Source organism: Diadema antillarum, unplaced genomic scaffold, assembly GCF_040938485.1.
Source record: "Diadema antillarum isolate AM-2024a unplaced genomic scaffold, OU_Dant_1.0 seq00000685_RagTag, whole genome shotgun sequence".
Lineage (NCBI taxonomy): Eukaryota > Metazoa > Echinodermata > Echinoidea > Diadematoida > Diadematidae > Diadema > Diadema antillarum.
In genome coordinates this window covers 401,161-426,744 of record NW_027271590.1, presented here as the reverse complement: position 1 = coordinate 426,744, position 25,584 = coordinate 401,161, and the positions used below count along the sequence as shown (strand labels likewise).

General features: G+C 36.8%; 2 protein-coding genes across 2 annotated transcripts; one reads left to right on the top strand and one right to left on the bottom strand.

The window, feature by feature from the left end:
* Positions 1-1,982: 1,982 nt before the first annotated feature.
* Positions 1,983-11,727, top strand: LOC139737195 (aquaporin-8-like). Its single transcript, XM_071647872.1, has 5 exons — positions 1,983-2,363; positions 4,212-4,338; positions 5,370-5,632; positions 7,282-7,416; positions 10,117-11,727. The coding sequence occupies exons 1-5, from the start codon at positions 2,125-2,127 to the stop codon at positions 10,154-10,156; spliced, it is 804 nt and encodes a 267-aa protein (XP_071503973.1). The 5' UTR covers positions 1,983-2,124; the 3' UTR covers positions 10,157-11,727.
* A 93-nt stretch (positions 11,728-11,820) lies between these two features.
* On the bottom strand, positions 11,821-25,529 carry LOC139737201 (tRNA pseudouridine synthase Pus10-like). The gene is made up of 18 exons (XM_071647877.1): positions 25,497-25,529; positions 23,345-23,455; positions 22,276-22,563; positions 21,671-21,757; positions 21,243-21,277; positions 20,707-20,809; positions 19,715-19,776; positions 19,106-19,151; positions 18,650-18,744; positions 17,917-17,999; positions 17,173-17,298; positions 16,671-16,727; positions 16,255-16,331; positions 15,344-15,399; positions 13,839-13,956; positions 13,183-13,325; positions 12,560-12,659; positions 11,821-11,859 (listed from the first exon to the last, which is right to left on the bottom strand). The coding sequence occupies exons 1-18, from the start codon at positions 25,527-25,529 to the stop codon at positions 11,821-11,823; spliced, it is 1,659 nt and encodes a 552-aa protein (XP_071503978.1).
* Between the last annotated feature and the right edge of the window lie 55 nt (positions 25,530-25,584).

Sequence of the window (25,584 nt, the reverse complement as noted above, 5' to 3'; positions counted from 1 at the left end):
GATCCCGTTTATGATACGCCAGATGTACATATATGTACAAAAGTGTGTATATATATATATATATATATACACACACATATACATTTAGTACGGCCTCTGTAATATATTTCCATTACAGTATCTACAATGCAGCAACTCTCGTTTGCAAGATGCTGAAGATGCAGCACGAAATTATGCACTTGTTCTAATAAGTGTGTGTGTGTATGTGTGTGTGTGCGTAATACACTTTTTGTTGTATATATCTTAATAGATCCCTAGACGATTGGGAGATAAATCTTCCAACAAATTACGTTCTGCCTGGCGGACGATGGCTGTTCACGTCATCATCACCTGGTGGCGCCATTTAAAAGACGCAGTCAGACGCAGTCACTGTCCTTGGACGCAGTGCCGTGTAGACGGAAATACACAACCTATCGGTGCATCCTTATGAAGTAATCCCGTTTCGAAAAATCATGTCAGGACTTAATAATGGCGGTCAAATCATCAATCAGTACTGTCATGCATGTTGCTGTTACTATCACAGTCATTACTGCGTTACTGTTACGTACAACTTACCCCCCCCCCCAAGAAAAAAAGGATAAGAAGAAGAATATATAGACGATGAAGACAAACAAGTTGACATAATGCATTAGATTCCAACTTCATTTATTTGTAAACCAAATTTTCGATCCTTGCACGGATCTTCCTCATCAGGGTACAAATAAATGAAGTTGGAATCTAATGCATTATGTCAACTTGTTTGTCTTCATCGTCTTCATGCTCTTATTCCAACACGCGGATAATAATACCATTATAAAAAAAAAAAAAAACAAAACAAAAAATATATATATATATATATATATATATATATATATATATATATGGATATTGGAAGCAGAATTAATCAACACACCATCCTCCCTCCCTCCCTCAAAACAAAAACGAACAAACACAAACAAACAAACAACTACAAAGCTACAAATGCATTCGCCCCCACCCATCTTCCCCTCCCAGCCAGCCAGTTGTATATGTGTTTATGTGTCCCTGAATTCGATGTCTGCGATCAACTACTAACAGAAAGCAAACAAGCGGAAAACAATGGTGAGCAAAAGGAGGGATCTTGAGGATGGCGTTAACGCTGTACGAAATTCAAAATTGCAAAGAGAAATAAATTGATACATGGGTAAATCACAAAAAACATACAACACACATATAACAACATTTCACACACACACACACACACACACACACACACACACACACACACACACACACGCAAAGGAGAGACAAGAACGTAAAGACAATCTCTTGCATTCAGAATCATTTCATTTGGGCAACAGTTTTTTCGTCATAGTTTTGTTGTTGTTGTTGTTGTTGTTGTCATAATACCTGACAGAGTAAATCTCGGAAGTATCGGCTAATCTTTGACTCACAGGAGTGTCACGACACCAGATTTTACTTTAAGAACATTGTTGTCTTAAAAAGGAAAGAAAAGAGATCTTGGTGTAAGGACAAAATAATGTCAAAGAGAAGAAAGTGAAAATATAAAAGACCCAATTGGGGACTTTGAATGGAGAGTGTACGACGCATAAGCAGCAGAGTATGATAAACTTACAAAGAAAAAGAAGACAGAAGGACAGGTGAATATGAAACATATCCCTTCCGAGTATACGGAATTCTTTTGGAAACAGTCATCACATTTGCCTATGTAAACCTAGCGCGAGACTTGTTCTGGGTTATACGGTAATATTTACTCTATGGTTAAACTTTAACTACGACAAGCCGACGCGCATAAATGTCACCGTCAGAACTAGACTCCACTTGCGGTTGTTTTTCCAGTTACGGTGATTTCACGTCTAACGCTTGCGCCGCATTTGCTGTTATAAAACGCCTGTCGAAGAGTTTTAGAATTCGTTAATCAGTAATTATAAATTATATTCTGCTGCATATTTTGTCTGAAGTTACGTGTGTACTATGTTCCATACGACATGAAAGGCGCTGGTTTGTGATCTTTGAACCGCGAGAAAAAATAATAAACTTTTAGTGGCCTCCATTTTGTCTGCGGGCCACTGATTTTGTCCAACATCTCAATCTGCGTATAGACTGAAATCATCTAATTTTCGGGTTTTGAATAATTCTACCAAAATGTCCGGAAGCGTGAAAAAGCCGCCCAAGGACTCGCTACAACCGAGAGATACCCGGGTTGAGGAGGAGGATGAGAATCTATGGGAGAGTATCGTGCAACCAGCTTTTGCCGAGTTCGCGGGAACGTTCTTCTACACTTTTGCAGTGTGCATGGCGGTGACGACCCAGAATACACTACTTTACGCCATTGCCTCTGGTCTGGGAGTCGGTTGCTTGTGTGTTGCTTTCGTCAACATCAGGTGAGTTAATTTACACGCATTTGATATGAATATGAACTTTTTGAAATGAAACCCTGATCGAACATCGACGCATGCATCATTTCTTTATGGCAAGTGCTATTCTGTCTGATAATTATGTCAACTATTTTCCTTATCGCCTCTAAAGCAGGCGCCGATATTCATTAAATCATTATATCCAACAATTAAGATAATCATTTTCAACAGTTATTGACTGTGCATTCATCACGGGGATGAAGTCACGAAAACCCGGAATCCTTGTTGGCATTTTTAGGACGGAAAAGACGTCTTCACTCTGTATACCGTTACTTGAAGTGTATTCTTGAAAGTTAATTTTGTAAATAACGAGATGTTACATCCCACGGTTAATACACATATACTACATAAATCTTAAAATGTTTACCAACTGTATCATTTGCACCACCAACTGGATCTAGGAAATCACATTTTATAACCAAGATTCCATATATTATACGAATTCATCCTTTTTAAACATGAAGATACGACGCTTTAACAGAACAGAAAAAGATGACGCAAACAGACAAACAAAATAAAGATCGATTTTACTTAAATTTGTTTTTCAGTTGGCTTCATTACATTCTGTTTTGTTACAGCGCCGTAATGATTAAAATTGGCTATATAAATCATATGAAGAGCTTTCAACCAAAAGGCGCTAAATCCATTGAAAATGATGGATTCAGCGCCTTTTGGAAGCAATTTCCTCACAAATATATATATATATATATATATATATATATATATATATATATATATATATATGCTTAAGGACATTTTGATGTAAGCTTAAATTTTTGCAATCAATATCAAGGCATTGCATATTGGCTGATACAGAGTAACTTGCATGCAACAGCTGATTGTTCCTCATGTTTTGTCGGTAAAATCAGATAGGAATGATGCAAGACAACAAAATTAAGCTTTGATGATAAAAAGCCATGAAACCTGGCATAGTCTAACTGTTGTGTATAATCATGAATCGAGCATGAAACAATGACTGGTTTCAAAAACAATTCATTAGTCATTTCGTGCAAAGGTTATGAGCTTGTTTTCAATTTTCGGCACTTGTAAGAACAAGAGCGCTTTGTAGTGACTACTGTAGAAAGCTTGATCAATATGATATCTTTAGTTATTGATTTACATGTAGAAGTCTTTTATTCTAACAATTATTCTGGCCTTGAACATTGACAAAGGACAGATTTTCTTGAAGATCATGAAAACGTTCTTCATCAAAGGAATATATCTGCATCTCCCTCGTATTACTAACACATTTATGACAAAAAGTCGTATTCTATAGTCTGCCAAATGTTTTTGATAAATTTTGCTTTCTGATAAACCACACAAGACACTATTTCGAAAAATGAAACCTACGGTTAACAAAATTACATCGTGTATAAAGATGCCAAAATGTTAAAGGCTTGACATTGTTAAGAAAAATGTGAATACTGAAACGCTTTTTTTTTTCTTTTAATGTGTGAATTTCTTTAGTACATGTACCTGTCAATAGGCCAATTTTCATGTATTATATATAGTCTATTATGTTTGTTTGGTTTCTTTTTTTGTTAGTTTCTACCTTCTGTATTTCACTCACGTTAATTTGTATAGTTTGTTTCTTTTTCACATTTATCTGTATATATGATCGTTTTTTAAAGTGAGGTCACTTTGGTCAAACTTTTGCTTTCCGTTTAATTTCCTCTGCCAACTATTTTATGCATCTATTGCAGTGCTGTTATGACATCAATATTAGAAATTGAATTGAATTGAATTGAATTGAATTGAAATGAATTGAATTGACTTGAATTGAATTGAATTGAATTGAATATCTCCCCCTGACAGCGGAGGTCACTTCAACCCCGCCACCACTCTGGCGACCTTTATATCAGGAGGTCTGCACATCGTCAACCTACTCTGCTACATCCCTCTTCAGATCATTGGCGCCATAATCGGCGCTGCTTTTGTTCGGGTATGTACACACGGGGGTCGCTCTCCTTATAATTCCTTATTATTTAAATTCATGAAATTGTTCCGTCGAGATGTTTTCATTGCAACTGATTGACAAACTGCCCGACATCGACGTAAATAAGCACTGAATTGATCAGTGTTTTACTACATAATAAAGCATGCTGATCAATTCAGTGCTTATTTACATCGATGTGGGGCAATTTGTCAATCAGTTGCAATAATTCCTTATTGTTTTTCAGGAAAGTGTTGTTTAGTTGTCATTTTCAGATAGTATAAGAAGAACTTATATTCAAAACGTCATTATTTTAGGGAATCGTATTTTGTCCTATAACGAAAAACATGCTAGTACGCCATTGAGGGAATACGTGATACCACCAGTGACACCATCTAGGGCATGTTGCACAGGAGTGACGCCATATATGAGTGCAAATTCAATGTGCCGTAGATGTAGTCACCACTCAGGGTAGGATGTGCCATATCTATGTTGTTTATCATACACTCATCTCTACAAAAGTTAAATCGCACACTGCTTCAAATGATCTGACGGCATGTTAAAAGCCGGGCATCACACTTGAGAACATGAGGGGCCTGCTCTTTCAAATGAACCTCATTACAATAAATATGCCTATAATGTTTAGATGAAATGACATTAGAACACGTATTTACAATCATCTCAAAATATTCAGATACACTACGCAATCAATGCATGAAAACATGGGGAAAAATATTTAAACAAAAATCAGCAAAATAAAGTATCTGACCTGCGCATGGTTGCCTGTCTGCTGTCGTAATAACTGTGATGCATGGTATTGAGGGGCCGGCGTTAACATTAACACAGGTCATTGGTAATGATGATGATACCCACCCCTACTGACGATAATGATAATAATGATGAAATTAACAATAACAACATGAGACATGAACACGAGAAAGGAATAATGAAATCGTAGTCGTTCTCCTCGATAGCAAATACCAATGTCTAAATACATGTATGATGTGTTTTGTTCTTTTCATTTTTTTATTACGTTATAGGCATGTTTGTATGAGCCAACGTACTCTGAGATCAAGGGCGGAGCTTCCGTGTTCCGCGGCAACCACCGCATCGACGGTTTCAACGAGTGGATGATGGTCAACAACTGGGACACCGAGCCTTTCCTCGGCATCATCACCGAGGTCATCATGTCCTTCATGGTTTTCGCCGCTTACCTCCAGGCCAACATCGACGAGCGCCGCTCGGGCAAGAGGAAGGAGCCGCTAGTATACGGGCTGGCCATTACCTGCGTCACTCTGGCTTCGTGAGTTTTAGCGGAAGTCGGCCCCATGCTATTAAAGAATATGCTATAAAAGAATAGGAAACAATATTAAGGGTCCGAAATGATATAGCTTTAAGGTACTCTCCCGTATGTCCCCCCAAAAAGATTACAACGGGGCCCTCCGCAATGATATCTTTAAAAATAGCGAATCAATCTAAATACGAATTCAGGGTATGAAACTATAACTCATTGCCCACATCTTACGGAAAACCCCATTCGATTTGCTTCAGTGGTCAAAGAGAAATGAGGAATTTTGTAGAGGATATCGGGAATCTCTTCCGTCCAAATTCTGTCTAGTATTCACACACAAGAGTATTGAATTGCTAAAATTGGAAGAATCAGACTCATGACATGCTTTACAACAATCCACATTTCTCTGTGACCGCTTAACCAATTTGAATGGGGTTTTCTGCAAAATAGAGCTAAGATGTTATATTTTAAGACCCTGAAGTAGCACCTAGACAGGTCGATTATATTGGGTGTTATCAATGCGAAAATCTAATTGTAATTTTTGGGGCGACCAGTGCAGTTTGTCCCCCAAAAAAAATTACAATCAGATTTTCGCATTGATAACACCCAATATGATTAACTCTTTTAAATGCTACTTCAGGGTCTTAAAATATAACATTTTAACTCTATTTTGCAGAAAATCCCATTCAATTTGGTTAAGCAGTCACAGAGAAATGTGGATTGTTGTAAAGCATGTCATGAGTCTGATTCTTCCAATTTTAGCAATTCAATGCTCTTGTGTGTGAATAATAGACAGAATTTGGACGGAAGAGATCCCCGATATCTTCTACAAAATTCCTCATTTCTCTTTGACCACGGAAGCAAATCTAATGGGGTTTTCTGTAAGATATGGGCAATGAGTTATAGTTTCATACTCTGAATTTGTATTTAGATTGATTCACTATTTTTAAAGATATCATTGCGGAGGGCCCCGTTGTAATTTTTTTTGGTACATACTGTATTTGCAAGCATCTGGTAAGTAGGGCATACATAGTCACACAAGCATCAAGCAAGATTTGTGTTCCGCGAGTGTCTATAACCAGGAATTACCAGCAACGGATTATCAATTTTCTAGCGGCATAGCGTACTGATACTTTTGAGGTTATGACATGGACTTCTGAATATATTAGCAGCTATTAAGAAGAAGGTGGAAACACAGATTTTGTATTGCGTGATTTAAATGCAGGTATATAAGAAACAAAGAAGTGTTCCCTTTTTTTTTCTATCATTCCTTGGGCAAGAAAGAACGCTACGAGAATATTACTGTAACTTAATATATTTGTATGATCGAACACATCAGATTTCGCTTAAATATATATCAGATGTTGGGGAAATTATCACCTGTGTTCATTTTGGAATCTATGCAGAAAGAAGGGATAAGCCAGTTACAGTGTACTATGAGATTCTTACTCTCTGTGTTTGTAATAATAATAAATAGGAGGCGTCTTTCAGTTTGCAATCCTGAAAAAAATCTACTTTTTTGCTTTACAAAGCAGACGAGAAATGAAGTTTGTTGGTTGCTTTGGGATATTCTACACATTTATCAGAGATCCACAGTAAGCGTTTTGTTTCTGGAAAAAGTGTCTCAATACTGTCTCACACCGCTTTCTCGTACTTCAAAGATTCTACACCGCTGGAGCCGGTTTCAATCCCGCTGTGAGTTTCGGCGCAGCCATTGTGTCTGAGCAGTGGGCCGATCACTACGTCTACTGGGCCGGGCCCCTGGCTGGAGCGGGAATTGCTGCGCTGTTCTTCAGGTACTGTATTAATAGACCACTGATCTCAACCGAGATAAAGTGAGCAGGACCAAAGCTCGCATCACATAATACTTGCGAGTACCTAGCGTGGTTCACTCTACCGTATGTCAGATTAAAAAAAAATACAATGGGACCCTCCGCAACGATAGCATTAAAAATAGTGAATCAATCAAAATACAATTTCAGGGTATGAAACTATAACATATTACCCACATCTTACAAACAAACAAACAAAAAACACCCCCCCCCAAAAAAAAAAAAAAGAGAAAAGAAACAACAACAACAACAACACTATCCGATTTGCTTCAGTGGTCAAAGAGAAATGAGGATCTTTGTACAGCATGTCAGAAATCCCTTCCTTCCAAGTTCTGTCCAGTAATGTTCACACATTAACATGTACCGTACTTCCAAGAGCATTCAAGTGCTAAACTTGGAAGAAAAACAGACCCATGACATGCTTTACAACGATCCACATTTCTCTGTGACCACTTAACCAAATTAAATGGGGTTTTCTGCAAAATATAGGTAAGATGTTATTTTTTAGACTCTGAAATAGCATAAAGACAGTTTAATCATAATGAAAGTTACCAATGCGGAAATCCGATTGTATTTTTTTGGGGGGATATACTGTACAGTAGTTATAAGAACTTCTGTCTACTCCTTAAGATAACTTACTGGCGTTGAGGGCGTCATTAACACACCTGCTTACACACGGGACTTGGGTTTCTTCCGCAAAAGTTTGAGGAGATGGCGCGATTTAAGTGATTGTGAAATTTGTGGTGTCTAGCTCACCTGCCAATGAAACACTAACCTGTACTGTGCATTTCTTCTGCAAAAGTTTAAGAAGATGGCGCAATCTTAGTGATAGTGAAATCTGGATTGTAAGCTTATGCTGCTTGACGGATCAATGGTGGACAGGGTTGGTGGAAAGTAAGATCGTATACAAATTTGCCATAATCTGCACTTAGGAGTGACATCAGAAGAAATCTTTCTCATCAGGTACAGCTGCCATTCATCAGTCTCTTTGATACACTAAAGTGTTTCCACAAAACGCTAAAAAAAGAAAAGAAAAAAAGGCTTGTTAAGATCCACTGCCGTGGTTGTTCTTACACTTGTATTAAGAAGAAAAGAAAAAGATATATATGTATATATATATATATATATATATATATATATATATATATATATATACATATACATACATATATATATAAATATCAGATTCATAGCCTTGTCAATATTTCATTTTTAAGTTTTCCATCTTATCGCTTACCAGTTACATCCTTGTTGATATCGCATCTGTTAAAACATCTGCAAATATATACTTTACATATATATATATATATATATATATATATATATATATATATATATATATACATGTGTATATGTCTCTCTATACATCTGTGCACTCAAACTTATTTCTAAAAATATGGAAGTACACATTTACCCCTTTGTTTTACATGGTAACAATACAAATATGATTTGCATAAATATGAAATGAGTGCATAAACACATGAATGGCACTGCATATGTTTAGGGTCCATGAATAATTCAGACACAGCGGCAAGAATTTACTTAAAATACAGTGTTTATTAATCTTTTCAGAGGAAGTACATCTTTAACTCTTACATCAAAGCATACATGATCATATCTTGTTACTTATGGATAGATGCATTGTATATGCCAATCTGCACTTGCATACTTTTCCTTCAAAATACGACTATATTTGTATCACAGTGCTTATGTACCATTTCTCACTCTGTGTATGGTATACAGAACAGTTCATGTACACACTGCATTTGGCAACTGAGTGTATACTTCATAAAAAACAAAGAAAAACTAACATAACACAATAAACAGAGAACTCGATGTTGTGCTGTGGGACGTGATGTGGAGTAATGAAACTACTGGAAACTAATATTCCTGCAGCTTTTTCCCCCACAAAGATATCCAACTGCACATTCACGAAAACCTTCATCACTTTTTAAATAGTATGTATCATTCAAGTTTATTCTCAGTGGCAGATCCAGAGGGGGGCACACATCCCCTCTTTATTTGTTGTTAAAACAAAAGAAATAAAAAGAAATGAATGAGATGAAACCCGGAAGTAGCACCAAAAATATTGTTTGCGCCCCCCCCCCCTCCTTAATGGAATTCCTGGATCTGCCCCTGACTCTGTTGTATTTTCAACACACAAAGTGCATAAAGAATAGTCATGGACATGTACTATTGTCAAATGAGGCTGATTTGTAATGGGAATCTCCAGATTTCAAATGCATTGCAAACAAATCCTTCCTTATAAAGCTAAATGGCTTTAAATCTGTGGAACTTTCCTGTCTGTACTGCATTTGATTCTGTCCTTTTGTGGACACAAAGTGTGTGACACCACAGCCTCCCTGCCTAGAGATGAAAGATTGGAATCAACAATACAAAGGCAGCTTAATGAAGATTGACTTTAGCCACATTCTTCCTTTATTATGGAATGAAGTAAACTTTTTAAAAGGTTACATCTTCATTCTACAAGTCCCAAAAATACTTGTTGAAAACACAGGAGGAAAAAAACAGAAACAAAAAGACATCTATAAATGATATAATGTGCATTGTAGTACATGGAGAAAAAACCCCACACAAAGTGTCACTTTGTCAAGAACATTAATGCACTGTATTTTCTTTTTCTCAAATTCTCTTCTACGACAGGATCATCCTCGGAGATGAAGAGAAACGTCTGCTCTGCTAGAGGAACAGAAGCTGTCTCCTAGCAGGCAATTAAAGTTATACACCATCAGGGCATGAAATCATCACCCTTCCTCGTTTGAGTGGGAGTACTGGCATAATCATAATTCCTTGCACTTGATGGCAACGAGATGTTCATTGTAGAAAGTCTGACTTGAGTCAAAGCTTACTCGAAATCTCCCCTTTTGCACATAGCAACAGATGAATAAACATTAACGCAAGAGGTATTTGCATGCAGTATATCGTCGCTGGGGCGACAAGACCTCGTATCTACAAAATGTCAAATGTTCAGGAGAGCAAAAAAACATGGCAGCCAAAGCACTGTATCCAATGGGATAGACATTCCTTTGACATGCCGTGGTGGCTTCATTTTTGGGGTAAGACATCTAAGATTTGGACAGGACATCACTTACGTGATTATCCAACCATTAATGCAAAAAAGTCATTTTCACCAAAATTGCAGATACAAGGTCTTGTCACCCCAGCGACGATATATGTTTTAAGTCACTGAGGCTTTCTAATTATAGGCAGGAATTTCATAACAAGAAACTGACCATGGCAATAACAAAGGCATCAAGTTAGAGAGACAACCACATCTATTGCATGATGTCCCTGTCCATGGAAATGAGTTTTAATAATTACCTGCTTATGCAACATATATGTCTCAATAAGGGAAGAACATTGTCAAGACGTTCTTCTTCTTTCTTTTTTTTTTTTGTCTTGGCACATCAAACACAGACAGAGTTCTTTTACGCGAGTTTTTAAGCACTGATTCCAAATAATCTGTACTTCAAACTATAGAAAGATACATTTCAGTAACAACAGAGTGCCACTTCCCACCTAGTATCCTACACGACAGCAATTTAATGGTCTTGAAGGACTTAAGAAACATTGATTTAAGCTTAAATTCACATCATATATGGACCACAAGGCTCTTGATGATAATTTATTCCTCACAGTAGAGACAAGTAATCACTATCTTCTAGGTGTATTTTGTTTATGTTGCCTCATAAATATTCTCTCTTTTTTGTATGCGATACCATACTCCCAGTGTACTAATAACACTTTCCTCTTGCGTTTTAAACTAGACTTTATTCAAAAGTAATGCAGTGTTTTAGTTATAAACCTGTACATTTAGAAATAAATATGTTTATGCAAGACTCACTATCAGATTTGCATCGTCATTTTTGCTTTTCTAGTTCAGTAGTTCAAAAATTCTGGTGCACAGACATAATTGAAATATGTGTATATTACCCATTTTGCCTAGACTTTTTTTGTAGCATGCCTTGCCAAATATTAGCTTGTGCAACACGATCTAATTTAGAGTCATAGGGGGAAAAAAAATCAAATCAATTTTACGCAAAATCATAACATCCCCTGATTTTGTATATCCTTTTGAGTGAAGACGTAGAGTAATACATCCTGCATAAGAATTCATGATTTTTTATGTATGTTGATTGAAAATTAATAATTTACTCAATTTCTGAGTGTTTTGTTCTCTGTTGTTGTTTTTTAATCTTTTTTTTTTCTTTATCCATCCCTACACTGTATTTCTATCCATTCAACCTTTGATACAGTAAACGCTTGTAAATAGAAAACAAGGCAAAGTTTTCAAGTGTGGTCATTGGTGTGTTCCACTGTTCCTTCTTAAGTGCTGGTCTTTCTCTGTCAGTCATCAATCTTCTTGGGCCAGTCCACATGTACAGCCTGGAAAAATATGAAACAGACATAGCCATGTACACATCTCAAGTCTTACAACACCAAATACTGTGCTTCTATGACAGTTTATTGCTGACATACACTACTTACTTGGACGAAGCTTGAATATGCACAAGGGAATACTTGATGCCTACTTTGACAGAATATCAAACAAATCCAATCTGGTAAAGGGGATTGAATTCTCTCTGTTTGTTTGTTTGTTTGTTTGCTTTGCTTTGTTTTGTTTTGTTTTGTTTTGTTTTTTTTTGGGGGGGGGTTTCCCCCTCTGATCATGGGGTGCACGATGGCTATGACATGAATCACACAGGAAGAAACATGCATCAGATGTGCGTTAGTGTGATTATATCAAAAATTTGTTATTACCGAAGGAAATTTTGCATCATAGATTTTACTGATAATAATTTTGGGACCCAAATTTGAATGTCGCTGTAACAAAATTTTCTTACATAATGTGTGTTTGGTGTAGTTGGAGTCCCCCATATCAGCATATTGCACTAAAAATTTGAAGACATTAAACTACATCATTTTGCAGATGATTAAAATATGCAACTATTCAAAAAATGTATGAAATGATCAGGTTCACAAGTGTTCAACGTCTTTAGCATTACACTGTACTAACACATTCTAGAATCTCCAAGACCAAAGAGCAATATATCCTAGGGTACTTATGAAAACCTGTACAACTCACTGTCACATCCAGCTCCATAATATCAGCATCAGTCTTGAGCAGGGTTCCAACATTCGGCTGGGTTCGGCCAAGATCACCATGCACAAATTCCTTGATGTATCTGATGGTGATCGGGTCAAGAAATGCCAAGATGTCACAAGTGCAATAGTTCAACCTCAAAGAAAAGTAAAGTTCCTGATTTGCACAGTACACACAATAGGTCTACTTAGTGACAAATTCCAATGTTACACAATTCTCATCACATCATTTCATCTTGTATCACCTTAGCAAATTGAAAAATGGCTGATGAATTTGACACTAAACTAACCAGTAGAATATCTACCAGGGAGCTTGTGCATCATTTCTGGATTTCCGGATTTATCTTCATTAAAGGTAAAGTTTTCAATGGCAATAATTGGCTCACAAGGTCCTAGCTTAGGATGAATAATAGGTTTTACTACTGACATTAATATGCAACTCTTGATATCTATCTCATGAAGATATAAATACTCAAGACATACCCTATGTTCCAAACACACATATGCACAACGTGTAAAGGTACTAAAACCATATCATCACTGGCATAATTCATACAAACTAATTAACTAGTTTTCCATGAGCCATTTATCAGTCAAAGAGGATACGTTCCTGCTTGAGTGCAGAGAAAGAGCTTGAAGTGGTGCTCGTCAATAATCTCAGAAGACATGGAGTGAATGGTTCGCTCTCTGGTTGCTAGGGGGCGTCGGTGGAGTACCCGAATTGGTGTTTTCTGCTTTAGAACAAGTTCCTGTGGTTGAAACCAAATGCCATGCATGGATATATGGGTTAGTTTCTAGATTGTTGTTGTTGATTTTTCCCTTCAGGCATAATCACATCTTACACTATGATCAAAAGTAAAACAATTCCAACACATCATTAAACAGAACTGTAGGCCTAGAGTGATGCAAGTCACAGCCCTTCCTAATATAACCTGATGTCATACAAAAGTTTTGTTCTGAAATGAACCTCTAAATAACAAGTAAGCAAGCAAATTTACGAATTGGTTTTGCTCTTCTTGTTGTTTTTTTGTTTTGGTTTTTTGCGTATCTTTGTGTATTCCTCTTATCGTCTTAATAAAAACCAGTATATATTGTTATATTCTAATTTCCATTTTAGTTGTTTTCATTGTATGAATTATTTGTTGTATTTATGGTGAATGGAAAAATAAACTTGAACTTGAAGCAGGATGGAGTCTTATGGAATATGAAGAAGGGGACATCCAGTTTCTTCATCACTGCTCTTATCTGCAGTTTGGGATTACCTTCATGTCCTCAAGGAAGTCCAGGTCTTGCTGCTGCACTGACCTTTCCACTTTGACCAGTGCCATGTAAGACTTGCGCTTCTCAGCCTCTCCTTCCTTCAGCTTCTGAGTTGCATCTCTGCAAACAAGGAATTAAAATATTTATCAAATGCAGACATAAATACTTTTTTTTCAAATAATATTTGTTCACTTCCTTTCAAATAATACAAGAAACATCAATTCACATAGTATTACTGTAAAAACATAAAAGAATAATTTCTATAAAGATAACTGGAATACATATTTTTTAAAGATGACAACTGAAATATACATTTTCATGTTTCAATACAAAAGCAAATACACAAGCATGCATGCACACACACACACACATACACTCATACACAGTGCAAGATACTGGAAAACTTTCTGTCAAGTGGAGGGCTAAATATGTACTGTGCATCAGACATCTGCAAAGTCTGTAGCTGTGTCACATTTTTTCCTTTGATATGACTGTGTTCATACTGGTCTCCATGTGTCAGGGAGATGAGTCAAGGTTTGCCTAGGACAATGATTTAGATTTATAAGAAGTATTGTGCAACCATGGCAACTGGTACTTACACTGTAATTGATGTCATGGATTGCTCCCATAGGTGATGTTGATATTGAGGGTTTGGTGAATTCCATTACCAAGGTCCCAAATTTGTTTGGGAGCAATCAATTTGCACTCAACAATACAATCAATAATGACAACAGTAATAATATGGTCTTCTTTATCGAGGGTAGCCTCTTCAGCGTTATAGTGGACTCCCATTATAACGAAGTCCACAGGGCTGGGGGTTTTCTTTCATTATATCAAAATTTTGTTATAACCAAACAAATAACAATAAAAGACATAGAGCGGATAATATAGTTGCCTGAATTTTCACTTCATTGTAACTGGAGTTTCATTATAACCTTGTTCGTTATAATGGACTGTACCACAGCTCTACAAGAGGGCCTTGTCATTTTTATTTCCCTAGCATTGCCAGGTACCCATTTATACACCTGGGATGAGAAATACCTGGTGGGTAAAAACATCTTGTCCAAGGATGTAAGCACTTGACAGGATTTGAACAAGGGACCTCAGATTAAAAGTCAAAAGTCTTATCCACCATGCCACAGTGCCTCCACAAATATAAACTTAAAACTCGTGTGAGAAATGAAACTGACTGCTTTATGGCTCCAACCACCAACAATAAACTTTTACACTCAAGAAATGGCAGAGAGAATGTTCAATCTTAGCACTTTTGCTCTCCCACAGTAAGAGCATTTACCTATGGCTGATCTTGCCATGAGAGTTGATTCATTTGTTAATGGACATACATTTCCCTAAGCGCAGATGGTGCCTTAACCCGTTTAAGACTAGTCAGGAGTATATTCAATCAGGTGTTTATGGGATATGCATGTTGCAGCAAAATCAGCCCATCCTAAATGGGTTAAAAGAGTGAGAAAGGGATAGAGAGAATGACATGTCTGAGAAGACTCACCTTCCTACAAGCTGAAGATCCAACACACCAATATCAGATGTTTTCTCATTGATCTCCTGCAATTACAATCACAGCAGATTAAAATGAAAGAAATTCAAAGCTAGGAATATCACATTACTACCTCCAGTTCACTATTTTCATTCTCTCTCTTCCTCTTCCACCCCTCTCTCTTTCTCTCTCTGACAACCCTTGCCATCTTAAACTTACAATCTTGCTAAATACCTAAAAGGGAAAGTAAATTGTGAAGTAAAATTTACAAGTAAAGTATCCACCTATCAAAATATTAAAAATGGATGATGAATACATGTACAGCACCAGTTGTGTGCAAAAGACATGATGAATTGGGTTCAATATGGACATCTCCACTGACACATATCTGATATCATCAACCAAATACTGGGAAAAACAGGTTCTGTGCCTGATCGTAGTACTTAAAACTTAACACCTCATAACTCTGATTTGGCAAAGCATATTGGTGGGAATCTTGCAAAGAAGATATATTCTAATAGTGAGTAAGATAGTGAAAATCATCAAGGAGCAAGTGTCACGAAGTAAAATGGAAACCATTCAGTTGATCATACTTAAACCACTGAATTGTACAGTATACTTTTTTAACTTCAAGGTGACAAGAAATGTGCAATATTTCAGGCAAATATATTGAAAGTTAAAAATATGTACATTTATCTTTATTTCCCCAGTGCAATGCCGAGTATCCTTTGGCAGAGTGACCAAACTTTAAATACTTGTATACTGCTACCAAAGGCCACATGGGGGAGAATTTAGTAGAAACTATGAGGTATCTGCAAGAAAACTTTCATCTGTACCAATTTCACACAAACACACACAAGAATGAAAGGGTTTTGAGTAACCAGTGTGTGGATGTGTCGTGTGGTATTATCTGGTTCCCTTACCTCTTGAAGTTGTTTTAATTCATCTCTGCTGAGGACGATCTTGCGAGGGTTGAGCATCTCAGTCAGAAATGGCCTTCCTGGAAACAAAGATGGATACACAGGTGTGTTCATTTTTAACCCTTTCTGTGCCAGGGACTTTGGACAATGTGTATAATGCTATCGGGTTTCCTGTGCCTATCAACACTCAAAGCACACAAAAGGTTAAGCAAAGAAAAAACAATAACAACTAATGATGAAACCAACAAAGTATGAGATGACCAAACTATTTTTTAAAAACTAAAACCAACATGCTTAAATATTTCAAGCAAATCTCAGTGAAGCTATTCAAAAGATATGGCACATGGCACATTTGTCATCCAAATAAGAGATAGATTGATAATTATCAAACATTTCTCTCTTTTTTTTTTCAATCTTACCTCGGCCAAGTGTTCTTACATCCACATCCTCTCTTCCAGAAGAAGAAAATCTGTAATCTGAAGAAAATCAGTGGTTGAAGACAAAGGTAATCACTCCATTCATCATCCCTTCTGCAGGTCTTGGCAATTGACAAAATCTTTCTTTTTATGACTTTCGTGATTACAAATTCATGGAATTTTGTGAGGAATGTTGTTCACACACCATCAATTTCCTCACAGAAATCATGTTAAGAAACCTTATGTTAAAAAAAAAATATCCTGACAAAATGTTGCAATAACTTTGCAGTTTGCATTTGGGAGCTTCACTGTCAGTCAGGCAATTTGCCTTCAACCAATTGACAAAAACTTTTGTGAAACTATATAGCACTGTTGAAGAAGTCCTTACCAAGCAAAGTACAACATCTAATTTCATACCCTTTACATTGTGAAAGTTATGAAGATCAATATGTAATTTAAAGTTCAAATTATTTCTAAAGCTTGAGAGTTTGGTGTTTACTCCCACCTGCAGCTCTCACGCACTCTTGAATAGGGTCGCAGACAAGTTCCTGGACAGATGACTCTGTTTTTCTCTCCCCGTCGAGTATCCAGGGTGTCTGAGAGAGATTGCGAGAATGCTTGGTGTAGCGACCTGGAAATAGACAGAGTGACAGTGTAGCAGGGCACACTCAACACAATGATTTGATTTGACACACAGAACAAATCAATATTCCTGACACACACTAATAAAAAAAAAAAAAAAAAAAAAAATAGGCAGTGATTAATAAAGATGGGACAAATATTTGAGCAAATACCCCTCTGGCCCCCCCCCCCCCCCCCAAAAAAAAAAGAGAAAAAAAATCTACACAAAATTATTGAGCAACAATCTAAACAGATGGAGCAGATATTTGATTTATTTAATGTGATTAACTCCGATCGTCAAAAAGTAACATATCTCTGTGCATTGTAGATCAATCAATAATACAGTGGACTCTCATTAAACTGAAGTCCTTGGGACCAGCAGCTTCTTTCATAATATTGAAATTTCTTTATAACCTAACAAATAAACAATAAAAAACAAAGAGCTGGTAATGTTGCGACCGAATTTTTATTTCATTATAACCGGAATTTAATTGTAAACGTGTTCATTATAACGGGAGTGCACTGTAGTGTTTATCTGGACTTTCTTTACTTTCTGAGCAGAGATATGTGAAGCAAATCTCTGACCCTAAGAAAGGATCTAATTTTTTTCACCACATGATGTGTTTACCTGCTAGAAACACGGACTGGTGGAGGCAGTCAATGTTGTGTGATGGTAGACTTTCTGGCACTGAAGGGGGGTGGGGCAACAGTCTGAGGAGGTGCACAACAAATAGTTTTATACAATGGGTTAGGGAATTCTTGCAATCTGATTGGTCAATTGATTCGCAAGCAATAATTCCTGACTGACTTCACACACATTTTGCTTTCATTCATGCCATACTCTATCAGGTCTATAGGAAATTAAGAAACTTGCAGGGAAGAGATGAAATAGAGTCAGTTATCAGATATTATAGTTCTTTGATTGAATCGATATTTATTCATTGCCCATCATGATAAATTTGAAAACGACTAGGGCACGCCTGCTAAATTGAAATTGCCCACCAGTGAATACAAGTATGTGCCCTGAAGTGCGCATTCATCCGAAACAGTCTAACTTCAGTTGAGCATACTTCCTCATTTGTGTGTGTGTTGCATTATGAAAATGATTATGAGCCAAGCACAATTATACATGATCAAGAATGTGAATACAATGCTCAGTATCCAGCCAAGCAAACTTTGTACCAGGTTCTGGAAAACGTCTGCACACGGTGCTTCAATTTGAAGTGAAATGCTTTCATTTTTGTGAAATCTTGAGACCTAAGATCTCATATCACCCATCCACATCCATCTTTTCCTTCTCTAGCCCCTATCCCTCCCCCTTTCCCCATCCCTCTTTCAGGTGGTGAAAGTCTTTCTCTTACCTCTTGAGGTGTTCTGCTGAAAGGCCTCTCAGTGCAGCACCGACGATCTGCCTGGTAGCCTCACCCTTCCCTTTATTGGCTTGATTCTTGCTGTACTATAAAGGGTATCAATGTACATACAAAAAAATAATATGAAAGAGTAGAAGGTAGTGAGATAGACAGACAAGACAGACAGACAGACAGACGAAAGAGGTGACAGAAAATACTTAAGTGAAGAAACAGTTGTGACATGGTGTGGCTACATATGGCACTTCTTCATCTTTCACCAGGTCATATTTCGTTAGAAATAAAGTATCTCTTTCATATGATCTTGTACATACATAATGCTTCTGTTCACATGTTTTACAACTCTGCAAACTTTGTGCATTTGAAATTTTTCCACATATTACAAGCATGAATCCAAAATAAAATCTCATTGTAATCGTCAAGAAAAAGATACTTTTATCTGATACTTACACGCTGCCGCTTTCTTGATGGCTCTTCATTTGATATCTCTTCCATTCTGATGCAAAAATACAAGAGGAAATGATATAGATATAAATGAGTAGATCAAACTGCTACTTTGGGGAACAGACAAAATTGAGCACATTGTGCATTTATGACAATTACAGGAAATTCACAGATGATATCAACAATCAACTGAAGTAATAGTTAACAAAGCTCAGCATGCATTGCACTAGCCTTATAATTACTACATCATATGAATTTACATTGCTGCATTATGTAGACTTGTATGAAGAATGGTCATGAATACTATTGAAAATTTACACATTTTAGGTCAGGAATGCAACCTCATTTCTCACACTCAAATTCACACTAGCATTTACAGATTGTTTTTATGTGTGGCACAATGCATTTATAAACATTTTATTGCCATTAACATCATTTTGCAAATTGCCATATTCCTTAACACATTAAGAGATTAGCTGAAAAAAACATTTAAAGTACAGATCTCTTAGATATATGCCCAGTACAAAAATAAGTTTACAGAGGAAGCAAAATATTAGCTAGATGCAAAACTGGATTGCACAATTACTAAAGATACAGAATGTACATTGCACTTACAACAAATCCACTTCTGCCTTTGTGTCTTTGTGTTCAATAATCAAGCCAACTTCAAATGGACTCTGGAAGATAATGATCATATTGTCAAAAAAAAAAGTTTAGGCATACTGGTTTGCATCCTACAAACAAACAAACAAACAAATGATGCTTTACATGGCAGCTACGGTAATCAAAGAAAGAGTCTACAACTAATTGCAATGAAGGTTGAACTCTCTGGCTCTTGTTGAAAAAGATCCATTAGTTCCACAAGAACCTGTACAACACACTAAAAGAGAAGAATGAAAGAAGTGTTTTTGTCCACAATGAATACATGAACAACACATAAAGAGAATTGTATTCACACTCTGTTTCTCTTCTGTTTATGGCAAGTTTCAAGTTATATTCTGTCCACAAGACAGAACCTATACAGCAGCTACCAACAGAGTTGCTTCAACATATAAATCATATCTGTGATATTCATAAATATCTTTCAGCCTCTGTTCCATTCAAATTCTTCTGTTTTACTTTGCATTAAGTAAAGAATGCAGGGGGAGGAGGAAGGGATGGGGGAAGGGTGCTGCTGTAGATGCACAAGTAACAATTTAATTTCTACAGTATTGGACATGCAGTAAATGTAATAGTTGCAAATTCAACAAGAACAAGATGATGATATCTGCAGTGAAATCACCCAAGTACCTGATGGTTTAAAGGTGCAGTTTACCTTTGGGAGCAGTGATTTAAAAAATTTTCCAGTTATCACATTTGATGCATATGTGTGGGTCAGTTGTATTTCAAAACATCTTATCAGATAAAAATTTTGCAATAAGACCTAAAATATAAGGAGATATCACTTGTGTTTCTCATTAAACCATAACTGTAGACGTTTTAGTCTAGAACAAATTTATCATAACTATTGTTCCCTAACATACATTTTAGAACTATTTTGAAGCACTAAACCTGGGTTTTTGTTTCATCTGCAAATGGTAAATTATGGCTTTAACTTGGATACACACCTTGGGGTGAAATGGCACTCTTAGCTGCTGGCTTATCATGGGTCCACACAACCACTTGAAGACGTCCTTGAGAGGAGTGATATCTGATGACTTTAAGGATGAGCTAAAATCAGCAAATTGGTGGTAACAAACACAGGGACATGCACTCATTTACACTTGACTTGACTTCAATAAAACGTTGGACATACTTCACATTAAATGCCATGTGTTATCACTCCCTATCTAACAAATCTTATGACCCTATATGCAGCTACCCTTCAAACCCATAAACATTTCTATTTTCTGAACGCTTGTTTTCACACAGAAATACTGTTTGATATTTCAGCCTTAAAATCTGAAGTCTACATTCAGGGTTTAGAACCACAAACAGATTTTAGGTATCATTCACCACTTAATCCGTTTCTATAAAACACAGAAAAATACAAAATAGATACAAATTGTGTGTGTGTTAGCGTGCATATTAACATGTGCGTGTGAGTGGGTGTATTTCCGAAATGGCAAATTTATTGATAACAAGCAATACAAAATTTCCTTACCGGCACATCTCGTTCAGATACGTCAGCAAACAGTGCTGTGAAATAAGAACAAAACACACAAGACAGTGATAAAAGTAATCATAGATGAATGGAGAGTAAATGCCTTCATTTAACTCAGCAGAGCTCATTCCTTTCATCTTTCTCTCATCACAGGCTTACCTATGAAAGGTACATACAATATGATGTGATAACTCCAGATGATGATATTACTGCCTGCAATGCCTTCACCATTATGAGCCTTTCCAAAAAACTTTTACCATTTTCAATCCGCTTAGCATACAGACCAATTTGTGCTTGAGTGCAGAGAATATTTAGCAGTTCAGTACTCACGTAAAAAACAAAACACTTCTTCGTTCTGATACAACAGTTTCACTCATTCAATATCCTACATTGATAAGTGAGGTGTCATATAGATTTATTGTGATTACCTGTCTTATTTCCAGCTGCAGTGGTAGAGTCAGCGCAAGCATAAAGTTGTTGAAGTCATATCCCAAGTCAGTCACCTCTGAGCACATCTTTTGGGATGAAAGATTACGAGCGATAAACTTTTATCATATCAATTAAATTGTAGAACATGCTGACATGATTGTCATAAGTCTTGTTCATCAAGTTTGTTAACTTAATGTTTGAACACACGTATGATTGATATATTCATATTAAATTGCCCATTGGACTTCTACACATACAAGGCACCAGTAACAAAGTAATCAGACTCTTGGATGAACACAAAAGCCATGATAGTATGGATATGTCCTTGATTATAAGAGATTAACGTTGCAGCTAAGTTTTTGTGACCTATGAACCACATTCTATTTCATTCTATGGATGGTCTTGCCATTTAAAGGGTGAAGAAAATGGTTTGCTACCCTGAGGTTGTCTTACACGAGTTCCTTAGCCTACCAATTTGACCATCCCAGCATAATTCTAGTCTAAGGTGAGTGGACAGATTCCCACAATTATAGCATTTTGAAGCTATGCTGTTCACACACAATTGAGAAAGGAACAAAATAAAAACAACGCCAGCTGCACTTGCCTCTTCGATGAAAGCTTGCTCACACAATTCCTGGAGTATTCCCAGACAGGCTGGACATATTATTTCCCTCCCACCTCCATCACTCTGCCGATCATCATTGGCATCCCTCTCTTCTGAGGCTGCATCCTCCTTGGCCTTTGCAGTCTCCTGTTTTGTGGCAGCTGCATCCTCTAATACCTCTGGATGGTTGTTGCCATCTTGTGCTGTGCCAGTGGCATCTCCACTGGCCTTCTCCAAGTCCACTAGTGACGGTTCATCTCCTTGCAATTTCCATAAGGATGGGCATGACTAAAATGAAAACAGTAAGCACAACTGAATGTGAGATCTAAAAAAAAGCAGGACACAACATTAATAACAATGCTTGCAAAAGCAGGGCCAAGATATCAGCATCAGATGCTTCAATGCATGGGATGATGGCTATAATGCTGTGTGATCTGTCTCTAATCAATTGTGTGCATAATGCCCCATATCCAGGGCTGCACACTTGCCCATTTTTTCTACTGGTCTGACTTTTACCTGTCAGACTGGCTACTTTTACCTGTCAGACAGGCAGATAGCCAGTCTTTCCATTTTTACTGGTCTGAACAAAAAAAACAACAACAACAACAACCCAAAACAAAAACAAAACAAAACAAAACAAAACAAGCAAATATACAAAAACCCTTGTCCTGTTCTGGCCCTGACAATGTTTTATTTGTTGTTCTTGTTGTTGTTGTTGTTGTTGTTGTTGTTTGTTTGTCTGATTGTTTGTTTGTTTGTTTTTCAACCAGTCATGTCAGACCAGTAAATTTGGCAATTCCTGAAATGTTACTGGCCTCACAGTGATTTTTACCGGTTTGGGACCGTCGGACCAGCACCAGTCTTCAGCGTTGGCATATCTATCTATGACTGCATTTCAATACATACATCCAGTTCAAATTGTTGTAGTAAGATGTCCAAAGTCTCATCAAACTCTTAAAAGGACACCTACAAGATGACAAGTACAAGTAAATTGTATCACCAATAATTTTGCAAGTGTGAGTGTGATACATTAAAAAATAACATATATTGTAAGTTTCCATACACTTACCTCTGAAGGACTGGCATAAATATGAATAGTTCTCCTTCCAAGAAATCTTAGAATACATCTCTTACAGCAATGGCAGTCCCTCAGTACCGCAATCCTTTTTGACTCATCTTCCTGAAAGAAATTCACATCCAGCAATTGTGATATAAATCTGCAATAATAGTCAAGTACATCTTAAGGTATCCATTAGTTGCTGTTTTTTATGAATTCAAATCCACTTATATTTAAAAAAAAAAATCAATTTGAGGAATACAACAATGATTACCACTACTCTACCAAAATAGCAGCAACTGCCAAATGCAGAGGAGGACCAGAGGATGATTCAGAGAGAATAGTAGTAATGATCTAAATATACACATCCATGTCAAAGTACTTACACTGTTTATGAAACATTACAACATGGCTAAAGCAAATCCTATTTCTGGAAAATGGGAAACACTCTACAAGAGTGTGCTAAACAGCATAATGAAGTGAAAACCATGTAGAAGATGTGGCTCCATATTTCACTCAAGACCACTACTTCAGGTTGGAGCAAAGAGCGTAACTACGTCAGTAAATGTAGAGTATACCCAGTCTGTATACCAGGCATACTTATGATATTGCATGAGGATGAAATTTTGGTCAAAAATAGCACCAGTTATTCACAAGGTCCTGAAAATTACGAATCAGGCAAAATTATTGAAATTATTCACTCCGATTTTTGGAAAAAAGACTTCAAGTATAGGTATACCCCTCTGCAAAAAGTTGTCTTTTTGGGCGGTGTAAAATTGCATTATAATTCCAGACACAATTTTCGTAATGGATTTATCAACATCTATCACACCTTGTCCTTGCACCAGAATCACAATTCATACCCACAATTCACTGCATACATTCTCATCGAGCGAACAACAAAGAAAAAAACAGAAAATGAGGCTCAAATTTCGTTTTATAGAGTGAAATGTTTCGCTTAAACGTTTCGAACAGTTCATAAGATAAAATCTTGTGAAAAATTGACATCTATTTCTAAATCTGATGCACTGAAGTAAAATGTGCATTTCTTAGTTAGCGTTTTTACGTTTTTGTGTCACATTTTTGCGATTTCAGTCCATGCAATGCTCTGTGAGGCTAGTCTACGAAGTCTCACGCGTATTCAATGTCATTAGTACCCAAAAATGTGCGTGTCCATGAAAAGACAGGAAAGTGCGCACTAATTCTGTTCAAAACAAATGGACAGCGCACAGTCCTCAAGCGTATTACGCACATCACCTGAACACTGAGACACGCTGTCTGAAGTTGTTGTTGTTTACCAAGTGTCTCTGTTTTTAGATCAAGTTGCTGCCAAATCTTTACCTCCACTAAATAATCCTTAAATTATTTTAAAATCTCGTTCTTCAAAATAATTCCCTCAATTGAAAAAAAAGGTACGACTATAATTTTCAAATCTTTTTAGAATAATAAAAACACTACTCACCGACACGGGACAGTAGTTTCTTTGGAATGGAAATAAACTAATGTTCTAGGCCTAGAAAGGTGTAGTTTCTACCCAGTTTGTACTTTTATTAGCTCTCATTTAGTCTCATTGTTATGAAGGGGTTGCCATGCCATTTTGTTTTGTTTCCATTATTATCATGCGCCTTCCTATCTTCCTTTATAAACAGTTAAATCTACTATACTTATCACACATGCTCTGAGAAAAGATGCATGTTTTTTTACTAGCACTATGCACCGTCACTTTTATTGTACATTAGTGACATTTAAAATCATCCTGTTCACCATGTCACCTCTCACTGACGCACGACACTTCTACCATCCCGGGATAGTTTCAAGGAACTGCTGAAAGGGATTACTACTTCAAGGTTCAAGGTTGGGAATTACCATGCTGTCCTAAGTAAGGAAAAGCCCTGTAATTCTGTATCCAGTGTATGATAGTAATTAACCCCGGGACGCTCCGTATACACAGTTACACACGGCAACACTGCGTGTTGAGGCTGGTCGCAGTTAGATAGTAATAGACTAATACAATCAAACAGCTTACTAACCTCAAAATAAATATGTGGGACCGTGTAATCATCAAACGCTTTGAAAATGACTGCATTTGACATGGCTAGTAGTTTTTACTCTCGTTTTGACCATTTCATCGTAATGTAAAATATTGTAATATAAGGGAAAATACCTCAGAATCAATCTGTTGGGATCTTCCAGCCATTTTCAGCTTGATAGATGGCAAACCATGCGGCGTTCCTCCAAGACATGCAGCCGAC